The sequence below is a fragment of the Heteronotia binoei genome, chromosome 21 (assembly GCF_032191835.1).
Source record: "Heteronotia binoei isolate CCM8104 ecotype False Entrance Well chromosome 21, APGP_CSIRO_Hbin_v1, whole genome shotgun sequence".
Lineage (NCBI taxonomy): Eukaryota > Metazoa > Chordata > Lepidosauria > Squamata > Gekkonidae > Heteronotia > Heteronotia binoei.
Genome location: NC_083243.1, coordinates 81,083,379 through 81,098,613, shown reverse-complemented (window position 1 = coordinate 81,098,613; position 15,235 = coordinate 81,083,379). Strand labels below are relative to the sequence as shown.

Here is a 15,235-nt window from a genome sequence, read left to right as displayed (position 1 = left end):
CACTCTAACGGTCAGGAAGTTCTTCCTAATGTTGAGCTGGAAACTCTTTTGATTTAATTTCAACCCATTGGTTCTGGTCCTACCTTCTGGAGCCACAGAAAACAATTCCACACCATCCTATATATATGACAGCCCTTCAAGTACTTGAAGATGATGATCATATCAACTCTCAGCCTCCTCCTCTCCAGGCTAAACATCCCTAGCTCCTTCAGCCTTTCTTCATAGGACTTCCTCACCATCTTCGTCGCCCTCCTCTGGACCCATTCCAACTTGTCTATATCCTTCTTAAAATGTGGTGCCCCAAACTGAACCCAATACTCCAGGTGAGGTCTTACCAGAGCAGAGTAAAGCAATACCATCACTTCACGTGATCTGGAGTTGCCGCCACCAGATGTTTAATTGCATACTTTTTCCCATGTTACCCCCTTTAAAATAAAATATTTTTGTTTATCTCAAGATTTCCTCAGAAAGGATCCACAAATCCGCTTCAAATTTAATTTTAAGTGAAATCCAATGACCACCAAGGCCACTAGTCTTATAATTCTCTCTGGTTTTAATTTCACCTGAGAAAGAACTCCAAGATTTGCTTTAAATTTGCTTCAGATTTTTTTTTTCTGGTAAAGTTTTAGTAGCAGCTATGTCTATTGAAATCAATAAAAATAGCTTATGTTAAATTGGGGTTGTAAAATATTTCTATAAATTCCTATTAGTGGGAATCAAATATGATCTAGAATTAAGGAAAAACTAGACAAAACCAGACAAAAAACCCTCAAAAAATGTAGCATTCAGAATATAGTATCTACCTACTTTAATTCAGAAAATAATGTATATCTCTTCCTATTTGAGAATGCTGCATGAAAAGCAATATGTATTTATTGTATTATGTATTAAATATGTATTAAATATTTATGTCTCATCCCTCCATACAAAATTTCTATGAGACCATTAACAACATGATAAATGGCAACAAAAACCAAAACAAAATAAAGCAGTAAAACTGCATTTTAAAAGACAGCAGCATAGATAGAACAAAGATAAAAGATAGAGTTTTTTTAAAAATTGATAATCAATACTTATAATCTGTGTAAAATTAAGATAAAGACCTTTAAAAACACTAAAAATGACATCACATAAACCCTTATTAAATACTGATAGTATAAAAACAGCAGCAGCATAAAATGTATCCTGGTCCCAGAATATATACTGCTTTATTGTTAGTAACCAGCATTTCAAATGATGCTCAGAAGCAGCAAATGGAAAGGTTACAAAACTAACAAGAAGTTATCTCTGAAACTTATATATCTTAGCAGCCTAGTTGTCACATTTTGTGCCAGTTGAAGTGGGTTATCCTCAATTTTCTGTTAATTTTTTAGCTCTCACCTCTTCTGGTCTTAAACAGAACAATTCAAGGACTGTATCTCCAGGCTGGAGTCTTGTTAAGTCAAAATAAACAATAAATATTGAATCATCTTTGGAGAATGGATCATCATCACACACTTCCAACCTTAAGATATTCTGGAACAAAGGAGAAAGAATGTAAGTATTTTATTATCCTTTCAACTGAGATGGCAATCCATAAGAACATAAGAAGAGCCCTGATGAATCAGATCAATGATCCATCTAGTCCAGCATTCTTTCTCACACAGTGGCCAACCTGTTCCTCTTGAGGGTCAACAACAGGGTATAGAGGCCAAAACCTGATGTTGGCTCCTGGCTCTGGGATTCACAGGTTTAGTACCTCTGAATGTGGAAGTTCCCCTCAGTCACCATGGCTAGTAGCTTTTGATAGATTTGTCCTCCATGAATCTAACATCCTTTTAAATCTGTTTATTTCTGTGACCATCACTACATCCGCTGGCAGTGAATTCCACATTTTAATCACTCTCTGTATAAAGAAGTATTTCCATTTGTCTCACCTGAACCTGCTGCCCATCAGCTTCATTGGATACCTGCACATTCTAATATTTTGGGAGTGTGAGAAAATTTCCACTCCATGCATAATTTTATAAACTTCTATCATGTCCCCCCTTAATTGTCTCTTTTCTAAACTGAAAAGTCCCATACTTGACAGCCTTTTCCCATAGGGAAGGTGTTCCAACCCCCTAATCATCTTGGTTGCTCTCCTCTACTTTCTCCAGCTCTGCAATGTCCTTCTGGAGATATGGTGACCAGAACTATACACAGTATTCCAAACGAGACCACAGCATTGATCTATACAGGGGCATTACAATATCGGTCATTTTATTCTCAGTCCCTGTCCTAATAATCCATAACATAGAGTTTGCCTTTTTCACAGCTATAGCTCACTGAGTTGATACTTTCATTGAGCTGTCCACTACAACCCCAAGATCTTTTCCCCTCTCAGTCTAAGCAAGTTCAGACCTTATCAGACTATACTTGAAGTTGGGTTTTGTTTTATTTTGTTTATTGTCACAATGTGCATCACCTCACACTTACCAACATGGAACTTTATCCAACCATCTTTGAGGTAAAATACATAACTTAGAAATTTATGTGTTCTAAATTATGTATTTTACATTAAAAATTAATCCAGCAATATTTCAGTGGAAAGCGCTAATGGTTGTGGGACTTCCTAGTTTTCCTCTCCTCCCGCCAGGGCCTACCAATCCCAAGAAAGTTAATTCCTAAGGCTGTAGGACCCACAATTAATAGCCACATAGGTCAGGACACTGTAACAGAGAGGAGGAGGGGGATAAAATTGTTTCCTTCCTTCAGTGACATTTTATGTCACTTCTGATGTGACCCAGAAGTGATATCATCATGCAGCACCATCAAGATGACAATCTGGTATTTGACCAAAATCTCTGTGGTAAATTTGTCTTCTACCATTGAATTTTTGTCCAAATACCTGAGCATCACCCCAACATTGCCAACATAATGACATCACTTCTGAGTCATGTCAGAAGTGATACAGACATGTCACTGCAACATTAACAGGGCTTGCCCTTTTTCTGGGTAAATTCCTTCCTCTGGCCATCTGACTGGTGACAGTGCAGTGGAGAATGGTGGCAGGGAACCTTTGCCTCCACTGGGGGGGTCTGGCAACCCTACCATGAACACAGTTCCACTTCCTTATCCCCACTGCAGCCTGCCTTATGATATCTATAGCTGCCCAATCCATGCAGCTCCCACAACCCCACTGGAAAGAACTGCCATTTGGTCTTGCTGTACGGGCATCTCCTGTTCCAGTTTTCCTTATTCTTTTTTCAAATCTGAGAGATGTTGTGATGGTGCTAATGTGGTTGTGTAGATCTCAGCCTTTTCAACTGTGTTGCTGCCTTTAGTCATTCCTTCATCAATGCCCTGTACTTCTTCTTTGGATTGAGGGGTGAACTGATTCCTCCCATTCCAGCTGTTTATTATCCCCTGGGTTCTCTCTACCTTTGTTTTACTTCTCTTGAATTCCAGCTTTACTAGGAAATTTTCTAAAATCAATTTCAGAAATTAAGTGTACAGAGTTTGCTGTAGTGTTCATGCTCTTGATACACACATAAGCAAAAAAAATTAATTAGTCATTTATACTATTTATAGTCTGCCTTTCTCACAGATTTAAGGCAGGTTACATTGTGTCGGTCAATACAATCAATAACATAGGACATCCAATAAACAATACAAGGATTTGGATTGCAAAAATATGAAATGGCTGAAACAAAGCATAAATATTAACATGACATGTAAAAAAGAAATTACATACTATGATTAGCAACAGACAAACTACTAAAGTACAATTCACAGTCCCTGTACCTTCACCAAAGCATCTTTCTGAACCATTTGGTTACAATATATCCTTATTAACTGTAAAAAGCCGTCTAGAATAATTCAGTTTTGTAGTTTGTGGAAAGCCAGGAGAGTCTTGCTAACCTCATCAGGCAGGCCATTCCACAACAGAGGATGCACACAAATAGGCAGTTGTTGATTTTGCCTGTTTATGCGGTGGAACCTGCAGAAGGCCCTGCTCAGATAAACAAAGCTGTTGCTGCAAAAGAGTCATGTGGGCATCTTTTTATGTGGTACATTATTGATATGCTCACAAAAAGAATCTTGAGATAAAACCACTTATTCAGTCATACTGGGGTTCACTGTTTTTATCAAGTACCTGCAAACAGTTTTAACGTGGAAAGAGAGAACATGCATATGAACTGAAGGAAAAGAATGATGTGGAAAACTTTTCATTCACAATGCTCCATTCAGTATTGGGAAACAAAAAAAAAAACCAGACAATGAGAGATGTTTACAATTAAAGTTCCATTAAGGAACAAGATTGGACAATTTAAAAAGCCAAAATCTGGGGGGAAATGCATACAAGGTGAATTTTGGAACTCTCCCTGTTTGAAATATAACCTACTTGTCATTTCTCCTCCTCTGTATTACAATCTGTAGATAAAGTCTTATCTCCTCCCTATCTGCCTCTGATATATGTACATGTGCACAAAATTATTTACATGGTGCATGGCTATGTAAATAAGAGTGGCATTTGGATTGCAGAAAATCTAAAATTTTAAACATCCTTCTCTTGAAAATTCCTAAAGCAAGCAACTAATATTCTATATTATTGTTTTAAGAGCCAATCCCACCCACCCGGTCCCAACAACATGTTAAAGGCTTTATAGCTTAAAAGGTTTTCCAGAAAAGTGAATGGTTCCATTCCTCAATTATTTAACGTTACCTTGATCGCAGGTTGAATTCTATAGTAGAAAGTCTCATTCCAGACTGGAGCCTCAGAGTTTTTGATGGTTTGGGTTCTGAATTGCTCTTGTGATGCTGTTGGCAGACTCAAGGTCACGTAACAATCAGATGCAGACACTGCAGCAGGAAATGAAAGAGCCTATTTATTCATTTTATTTGTTAAAATATTGATATACTGCCAATCCCAGTGTTTAAGGCTGCTTCCAAAGGGCTGACCAGCAGGCTAGCAATTAAAACTAAACAATCCTTCTCACCTTCACTATAATACAATTTTGATTAGTTTTCTGCTAAACACCCACCCATAGAGGACAGCAGAGGGGTTTTTTTAGTAGGAATGCACAGGAACACAGTTTTGGCTGGCTTGGTGTCAGGGGGTGTGGCCTGATATGCAAATGAGTTCATGCTGGGCGTTTTCTACAAAAAAAAAGCCCTGGAGAACAGCCTTGCATCTTTTCCAGAAGAAGGCTCTTTCCACTTCTCTTCAGGGAGACCATTGGAGTAGAGTTGGAGCTGTCACAGAGTGTGGGAGCAAATAGAGGCCAACCACACAACTCAAAGAAAAGGCTTAACCAGGAAGATGCTCTGAGGTGGTACACAGGCTCATAATGGGACAGGCAGTCTTTCAGGTAGGCTGGTCCAAGATTCTATAGCAATTTAAAGGTCTAAACCAGCACCCTGAATTGGTCTAGAGGGTGAAACTAGTTGTGAAAAAGCCTCAGAATGCCTAAGGGCAGTAAAAGCTGTATGGTGTTAGAAGAAAAGTGTTCCATCTTTATGCAGTGCAGTAATTAATAGGCTAATCTTTATCTTTATTTTATTTTGCTGTGAACAACATCAACTGAAATGCTTCCAACACTTCAAACCAAATTGGTCCTGCAGAAGATTTTATTTCATGTTTTACATTTCTATTTCCCATTTAATACAACATAGATGTGGGATCAGCTCAACCATGTTGCACAAAACAGTTTTTCTATCCCTTGCAACAATATGATTCTATGGACTACTAACACTTTGACCTACTCCAAAAGATTATCAAACTGACTACAGTAGCTGGCAATAGTCAAAGCATGCAATAGTTTTGCATAATCAAAATTACCTGGAAACCTGACAGGCATTCCTGTCTATGACTAATGACCTGAACCTTTGACCTCTGCACTGCTGAAGCAGCATATTGTTCCACTGTCTGGGGAATCTTAAAGGTCTCATATGCTTCTTTTTTCGCAGAGGGATTGCTTGACAAGTGACATAAAATAGGGAAGTTCTTGCCTCTGTTATAATTTGGTTTGCCCTGAGGATGGAAATAGATTTTACAAGAGAACTGCAGCCTGAGATCCAAAGCACATAGTGTTGGAGAAAATAAAGATACAATGGTTTGAAAGCCATGTCCTCAAGGAACAGTCCCACATTGCTACCATGCATGATTGCTTGAGTATTTTCCACCTCTTCCCCATTGCTACTGCCTTCTACAGTTTAATTATGTGCTGTGTGAAAAAGTTCTTCCTGAATCTTCTGCCTTTCAGCTTCACTGGATGACCCCAGATTCTAGTATTATAGAATTCTCCATTCTCTCCACACCACTCATAATTTTATAAAACTCTAATATTCCTATGACTACTTATTTCCATTTCCTCAGTAATGCCCAGCACAGCTCCTGAACCTTTCTGAGAGTTCCACCACCTCCTTCTGAGAGTTCCACCTCCTTGTCCTTTGAATAGTATGTGCAGCTGCATAACAATCCCTGGATGAGCTCCACCACCTATTTTTCTACAAAATCACTGCTGGCCCCACTGCTCTAGCCTTCCCAGGTCTGCACAGACCCAGGAAGTTGAGAGTGGTACTGCAACACAGCAGTGTGTGCTCTTCTCGGAGCCTGCCTTCCCTTGTAAGGGAAGGTGGGCTCCAAGGACAGCATGTGCAGCTCTCGCCTTCCTGGGTCTGCTGACACCAGCCCTGACAACCCTTCCTCTTTAGCTGGGCCTTTTATTTTCTATCCTCAAAGTCCCACCACTCCAGTAGGCAAGTTTTTCCTCCAAAACTGCTGCCCACCCAATCAGAGGGACAGAAGGAATCCTGGGAATTTCAGGCCCTGTAGCTAATCTGATTAGGCTTCCCAAAACCCCACCTGGGCGGGGGACCCCCGATTTGGAGCCTCCTCCCCCTGCTCGCCCAAAATCCAGAAAGCGGGGGGGAATGGCGGCCCTTCCCACGCAGCCTAGATCCCAGCAGCTTCTCCTCTCCCCTTCCCACCGATCCCCGATGCTTCTCCTCCTCCCTTCCCTTTCCTTCTCACCTTGGATCGCAGCAGCTTTTCCTTGCCCCTCCCCTTCCCACCCAGCTCCATCACAGCAGTCGGAGCTTTCCCAGGCTGCTTCCTGCCCCGCCCCAAAGGACCATGTGCCTTTGCACCTCCGGAGGTGGTGAAAGGCTTCAGCTTTCTGTGTCTGTGTTGCTATGAAGAAGCTGGCTGGTGAGTAGAGAGGCCAATCCCCTACATCAGATTTGCGAGAAGGATGTGTGTGTGTGTGGAGGAGAGGGAAACGTCTTCATTATTCTCTATGTGGAGATCATTTCTCATAGGGTATAATGGGGATTGATCTGGAGGTTTCGGGGGCTCTGGGGGAGCTGTTTTTTGAGGTAGAGGCACCAGATTTCCAGATTTCAGTATAGCATCTAGTGCCTCTCCCCAAAGTATCCCCCAAGTTTCAAAACGATTGGACCAGGGGGTCCAATTCTATGAGCCCCAAAAGAAGGTGCTCCTATCCTTCATTATTTCCTATGGAAGGAAGACATTTTAAAAAGTGTGCTGTCCCTTTAAATGTGATGGCCAGAACTCCCTTGGAGTTCAATTATGCTTGTCACACTCTTGTTCCTGCCTCCACCCCCAGTGTCCCCTGGCTCCACCCCCAAAGTCTCCTGGCTCCGCCCCCAAAGTCCCCAGATATTTCTTGAATTGGACTTGGCAACCCTACCAAGGATCATGACAATACTTGAGAATGATAACAGATTCAAAGTAGCTTAAAAGAGTGGGAGTTCCTCATAGGCTTGCCAATCCCCAGGTTCCAGCGGGAGTTCTTCTGCTTTCCCAGGCTCCTTCCCGCCCCCAGTCAGCTGGCTGGCGGGGGGAAGCCCCGCCCCCAGAGGACCATGTGCCTTTGCACCTCCGGAAGCTTCAGTCTCCAATTGAAAGGCTTCCTCTTCGGATGGTGTGTCTGTGTTGCTGTGAAGAAGTTGGCAGCTACTTGTGAGTAGAGAGGCCAATCCCCTGCTTCAGACTCTCCAGAAACCAGGGCGGGGGGGGGGGGGGGAATGTCTGCTGAGCACTTCATTATTCCCTATGTGGAGATCGGTTCTCATAGGCCATAATGGGGAATTGATCTGGAGGTTTCGGGGGCTCTGGGGGAGCTGTTTTTTGAGGTAGAGGCACCAAATTTTCTGTATAGTATCTTTTGCCTCTCCCCAAAGTACCCCCCAAGTTTCAAAATGACTGGACCAGGGGATCCAATTCTATGAGCCCCAAAAGAAGGTGCCCCTATCCTTCATTATTTCCTATAGAAGGAAGACATTTAAAAAGGTGTGCTATCCCTTTAAATGTGAAGGCCAGAACTCTCTTGGCGTTCAATTATGCTTGTCACACCCTTGTTCCTGGCTCCACCCCCAATGTCTCCTGGCTCCATCCCTAAAGTCTCCTGGCTCCACCCCAAAGTCCCCAGATATTTTTTGAATTGGACTTGGCAACCCTAGTTCCTCAGTCAACAAGATTAAAGCAAAACAACTCTCAGATGCCAATATATATATTTTTCATGTAGATAGATCCAGGTGTGCATCTGTGTTGTTCTGAAGCAGTAGAACAAAGTAGGGGTCCAGTAGCACCTTTAAGACCAACAAAGTTTTATTCAGAATGTAAGTGTTTGTGTGCTAGAAGCACACTTCATCAGACAATAAGATGGAATGGAAAGCAGTCCTACATATAGAGAGAGTGGGCAGTGAATCAATATGCAAAATCATGGAAATATTTTTAGCAGATTAAAAGAATCACAAGTTGGGGTCTGGTGACTGCTAGTTTGTGTTTCTGCTGCTGTTGTTGCTGTTGCCCACGCTCTTTATATGTAGGACTGCTTTCCATTCCATCTTATTGTCTGATGAAGTGTGCTTCTAGCACACAAAAACTTGTATTCTGAATGAAACTTTGTTGGTCTTAAAGGTGCTGCTGGACTCTTACTTTGTTCTTTTTTTCATATTTGCTGGCACTTAATCAATTCAATATTTCCAACAACTTCTGTGTTACTATTTTTTGGGGGGAGGGAGGAAGTAGCCATGTTGATCCATTAGGCTTGCCAGATTCCAGTGGGGGATCCCCTGGTTTTGCAGGCTCCTCCCCACTGCCAGCCAGCTGGCTGGCAGGGGAAAAGCACAGTCACTCTGTGCCTTTTATTATGTGTACGCTTAAAAGAAGCCTGCAAACTGCCTGTATTTTGGACTTTGTGTGTGCCTTTAAATCTGAGCAAAAGGAAAGCTGAATGGGTGGGACAAGTAGGCAGGGCCGGGGGGGGGGGTCTTCCCAGTGAGTTTGTGAAACATGCGAAAAAGGAAGAAAAGCCAGAAGAGTCCCTCAGCCAGAAAACTCCACCCTCTGGGCTGCTCTGCTTTCATTTTCCTGTTAATCTGTGGAAGTTGGTTGAAATACAGCAGATGGTTACATTCAGCAACTTCTGTGAATAAATAGCCCCAGTGAGATCACAAATGTGAGTGCTGTGTTTATTTTTGCTGCTTTGTGAGAGAATGTGTGCACATGTTCACTTTCATTTAGTGGAACTGCAGCTGCTGGAGGATGAGGAAATGAAGTTGGTATTTGGGGGAACTGTACTGCTGTATTTTTATTTATTTATATTAAGGAATGGGAAACTCCTGGCTCCACCCTCAAATTCTCCCTGCTCCACTTCCAAGGTTTCCATTTATTTTCTGAGTTGGACCTGACAACCCTATGATCCATCAAAAATATTCCAACACAACTGAAGTATAAACGTTTTGGATTAGAACCAACTAGAAATAACACAAAATCATGAACACTAACTTTCATTGCCCCTCAAGCATATTTTGAATCAGTGGTACAATGAAGGATATTCAGAACTTACATGAATCTCTAGAAATGATATTAGTGGCTTTTATTATTCGGACAGATAGCAGGAAAACTGGAAACTCTTGGTTCTGCAATAAAACACAGCCAGTGAATTACATGTGAACCAGCCTGAGATACTTGTGGTCAGACAATTATGCAATAAAAGGGGGAGGCATCTTAACTGACATAAAAGCTGGCCAGTCAGAACTGTGCAAAGGAGACTTCCCAAGGAAGAAAAACAGGTTCTTCCTCCCACCAAATGCTCATCCTGTGGAGAAGTTCTTAAATGTGTCACAAAAACATTGTAATGACTGTACTTTGGTGGTAAGCTTATTACTAAAAACTTATGCTTGAATTACTATAAGTGCTCCTTGACATATTTTAGCAATGTCAGAATAATGGTATGGTAATTGTTTTTATAGTTTCACAAGTCGAGGACCCACTATCCCCTCTTCTCTGGCAGCTCCCATAGCTGTTATGCCTGGATCCCTTCTCCCTTGAAGGATTACTCTGGTACCTTGAAAAAGGTGACAACAAGCAACCTTCATTCTAGACTTTTCCCTAGGCTACAAATAGGATCAAAAGAGGTCCTACAGTCACATGGAATGTGTGTCATCGAATATTGGCCAGAGACTTGTCCAGGAAAACTGATCCTAAAGGTGCAAAGGTTTGGGTTTTGACATTCTCTCTTCATTCTTTTAAATCCATCAGTACCAAAGAATAATTTCCAGAACAAGCAGTACAACTAACCAGGGCTTTTTTGTAACAGTAACTCCTTTGCATATTAGGCCACACACCCCTGATATAGCCAATCCTCCAAGAACTTACAGGGCTCTTAGTACAGGGCCTACTGTAAGCTCTTAGAGGATTGGCTACATCAGGGGTGTGTGGCCTAATATGCAAAGGAGTTCCTGCTACAAAAAAAGCCCTGCAACTAACTCATTCCCCCACCTTCCCTGACTTTCCCTTACCTGATTTATCCTATGTGAATCTATAGCCAAAACCATTTTAATCCCATAACACCCCTTTGTAATCATTTTCTTACTAAGTCAATTAGAGGCCACTGAACACAATAGACATTTTTAATGTAAACATTATATTGCATTCACATTACATTACTTACTTACTAAGTCTTACTTGCTTGACTTACTAAGTCTTACTTACTTGACTTACTAAGTCAATTAGAGGCCACTGAACACAATAGACATTTTTCATGTAAACATTATATTGCATTCACATTACATTACATTGCATTCATAACTGTGAAAGTTATGAAACTTTCCTGGTTCAGATACATTGTTTCATTCACACCATCATAGCATTGTTCTAGGAGCAATCACATCATAGCTCAAAGGGCATATAAACATTCTGGCTCTTCTCAGGCTCTCTCTCTCTGTGACTCTGTGTGTGCGTGCACACACACACACACACATTATCTGGACATCCACTAAATTACCCTCACAACTTGAGTGGAATCCTGGTTCATTTCTGCTCACCTTTCTCTTCAAATCTCTGTTCCTGAATAGGTAAATATAGTCACGTGTAAAATAAGTTCCCTTCTTTGTCTATATAAGAACATAAGAGAAGCCATGTTGGATCAGGCCAATGACCCATCCAGTCCAACACTCTGTGTCACACAGTGGCCAAAAAACCCAAGTCCCATCAGAAGGTCCACCAGTGGGGTGGGGTGGGGAGGGAAATATAAAGCTACCACCTTTATTTTCTGAACTTGTATAAGTGCTTATAGAGTGGGTTTTCCGGGTTGCCAATCCCTAGTTGGGGGCAGGAGATCCTCCAGTTTGGAAAGCCCCCCTCCCCCCACTTCAGGGTGAATAGAAAGCGAGGTGGGGAGGGAAATGGCTGCTGGGCACTTCATTATACCCTATGGATCCTGTTCCCCATAGGGTATAATGGAGTATTGATCCATGCATATTTGGGGCTCTGGAAGGGCTGTTTTTTGAGATAGATGCACCAATTTTTCAGCATAGCATCCAGTGCCTCTCCTCAAAACACTCCCCAAGTTTCAAAATGATTGAATTGGAAGGTCCAATTCTATGAGCCCCCAAAAGAAGGTGCCCCATCCTTCATTATATCTGAATGGGGGGTAGGCCTTTAAAAGGTGTGTGGTCCCTTTAAATGTGATTGCCAGAACTCTCTTCAGAGTTCAATAGTGCTTGTCCCACCCTTCCACCTGGCTCCACCCCCAAAGTCCCCAGATATTTCTTGAGTCGGACCTGGCGACCCTATGCTTTTTCAATTAATATGTTTGATTTTATTTCTTTAATTTTCTTAATAAAAACAATTTCATTAATTAAGGCCTGGTTCATTTGAAAGTTCTTCTGAGGGAAAAATTCCTGTAAACATAGACGGAGATCGTGCTTACCCAACTTCTTGAATTGCCTAGGTCTCCTTGCTAATTCCCCCAACAAATTCAGGAGACCCTCTGAACAACTTAGGGTGATATAGCCAGCTCCTTTTCCTGCTTCCTTATTTCTGCCCCTGTCCTTACTCCTTTCCTCCCAATGGCAGCCTCTCCCTTGGAAAAGTTTGGCCCAGTTGTGCAAGGGCTGATTGATCTGGACCATTTGTGTGGTGGGAAACCCACAAGTCCTTGTGGGGGTACTTCACTTTCCCCAACACTATTTCTTCTTTGCGTCCTCCTGACAGGCGCCATATCCTCACCTTTCCCTGCTTCCTTCTCACCTAACAACCTTTTATCTGCCCGCTCATTTCTTGCAGTTATATTCATTATTTATTTACTTCACTTATATCCTGCTTTTGCTCACAATGGAAGCCCAAAGCAGTTTACATCATTCTCCTCACCTCTTTTTAATCCTAAAAACAATCCTGTGAGACTGAGTTTATGTGTCATGCAGCAAGCTTCTGCAATGGAGTGGGGATTCAAACCTGGGTCCCCAAGATCCTAGTCAGAATCTCTAACCACTGTAAGATAGTGTTTTTATGGGGTGACTGCTGTTGAATAGCAAACTGCTGGCCTATATTAGTTATGCGTGTCACATGATAGCTATTTATCCTGCCAGGCTTAACCCCAGTGAGTCCTCCTTCAAAGGCAAAACGGTCCTGGATAAGGCCCTGCCCCCTCCCCCTGCCTTTTACTGACAGAAACCAAGGCTAGAACTGGCTGGCAATACCATGGTTGCCTAGCAATAACCATTGAGGACACGGTTTCTTAAAGCTAAGACACTGCTTATATTATTTGGGGAAGTTCTCTTCCTATTTTTTGTTTTGTGATTTCATTTTTTCCTTCAAACCTGGAGCACTTTTCATATTTGTAGAAAGAGCTGTCTTGTCTGTTAACCCTCACCTGGAGTATTGGGTTCAGTTTTGGGCACCACATTTTAAGATGGATATAGACAGGCTGGAATGGGTCTAGAAGAGGGTGACAAAGATGGTGAGGGGTCTGGAGACCAAGTCGTATGAAGAACAGTTGAAAGAGCTGGGCATGTTTAGCCTGGAGAGGAGGCGGCTGAAAGTTGATATGATCACCATCTTCAAGTACTTGAAAGGTTGTCATATAGGGGATGGTGTGGAATTTTTTTTCTGTGGCCCCAAAAGGTAGGACCAGAACCAATGAGTTGAAATTAAATCAAAAGAGTTTCCAGCTCAACATTAGGAAGAACATCCTGACCATTAGAGCAGTTCCTCAGTGAAACAGGTTTCACTCTCTGGGCTCTCCTTCCTTGGAGGTTTTTAAACAGAGGCTAGATAGCCATCTGACAGCAATGAAGATCCTGTGAATTTGGGGGGGGGGGGGGGGTATTTGTGAGTTTCCTACATTGTACAGGGGGTTGGACTAGATGACCCTGGAGATCCCTTGCAACTCTATGATTCTATGATTCTGTGACTCTTGAGAGAACATCTCTGTGAGAATCGTGGCTTGCCCAACGTCACCCAGCTTGGCTGCATGTGGAGGAGTGGGAAATCACACCCAGTTCTCCCAGATTAGAGTTCACGCTCTTAACCACTACACCAAACTGGCTCTCAGGAGAAACAGCATATACATTTCTAAATAAATAAATAAATATAAGGTTGGGGGCCTAGCTCAGCAACACAGCATGCAGAACTGCAGCCCATCAGAGTAGGTAATTCTGAACCTGATGGACAAAAGGTTTGACTTGGTATCAAGCCATTTCATACATTCACATTTTCAAGCAATAGTAATATGAAACCTCAGACATAGAATTTTTTATTCAACAACTTTCCATCTCTTCTCTTTACTTTTCTGTCCCTCCCTTCACTTTTCTGTCCCCCCACTTTTCTGCCCCCCCCCAGCACTTGAAAAAGAGTCAGGGGGGTACCCTATGGTTGATAAGTCCAATTCAATAAATATCTGGGGACTTTGTTGGTGGAGCCAGGAGACTTTGAAGGTGGAGCCAGGAGCAAGGTTATGACAAGCATAATGGAACTCCAAAGGGAGTTCTGGCCGTCACATTTAAAGGGACTGAACACCTTTTAATTGCCTTCTCTCCATTGGAAATAATGAAGGATAGGGGCACCTTCTCTTGGGGCTCATAGAATTGGACCCCCTGATCCAGTCCTTAAAGGGTGCTTTGAGGAGAGGCATCAGATGCTATGCTATAAATGTGGTGCCTCTACCTGAAAAAATACCCTCCCAGAACCCCAGATACCCATGGATCAATTATCCATTATATCCTATGGGAATTGGTCTCCCAAGGGAATAATGGAGTCAGACATTCCCCCCGCCCCCGCTTTCTGATGATCCTGAAATGGGGGGAGGGCCTCCCAAACAGGGAATCCCCTGCCCCCTCCTGAGGACTGGCAACCCTAAGGGTAGGTTGCCTGGTCTCACCACACTGCAGGCCTGATGAGGACTGGTTCTTTATGACATTTCTTAAAGGCCAAATTTGTTGATGCGCTTAGAGTCCAAGAGGGTGATTCTTAGCGACGCAAGAATGAAGGCTGTACACAGTAGCTGTAAAACCACTATATACATTTATTTACAACACCACTCACTCTTCTGACTGACAATATGCTCCGCTGCAACTCCAACTCCATTAACCCACACACACCATAGTTACTCTGTACATTTATACACTGGACAGCCAATCAGCAACTTGCTGTGTCATGCTGACTCTGTTGGCTGATGCAATACCTCTGGCAGCCAGCCACCTGCTGTCATGTAGATCATCTAAGCCTCCAGATCTACTTTCTGTTCTGCAGCACATGCTATAAGCTGTCTCTTTACCTATAATAGCCACACCCCTCCTCAGGTTATAGCTGTGCTGTCACCCATACATTACAACATTGCTTATACATATTGGTCATTTCACCATCAATACATTTGGTTACATACATTCCCATATATACATTAGTTACAGTTCAGTATTTCCATTCTCCTGAATACTTGTGTTAATGCACACACATTTTGCT

The 15,235-nt window shown here is 42.3% G+C and overlaps 1 protein-coding gene across 1 annotated transcript in view; it reads right to left on the bottom strand.

Annotated features, from left to right (window-relative positions):
- LOC132589603 (cytosolic phospholipase A2 beta-like) overlaps positions 1-15,235 on the bottom strand; it is a 122,434-nt gene that overhangs the window by 88,458 nt on the left and 18,741 nt on the right. The window contains exons 2-4 of the mRNA XM_060262354.1: positions 9,840-9,912; positions 4,688-4,824; positions 1,381-1,515 (exon numbers count right to left, since the gene is read on the bottom strand). Of these exons, the coding sequence (XP_060118337.1) occupies positions 1,381-1,515; positions 4,688-4,824; positions 9,840-9,912 (345 nt within the window). The remainder of the gene's footprint in view (positions 1-1,380; positions 1,516-4,687; positions 4,825-9,839; positions 9,913-15,235) is intronic.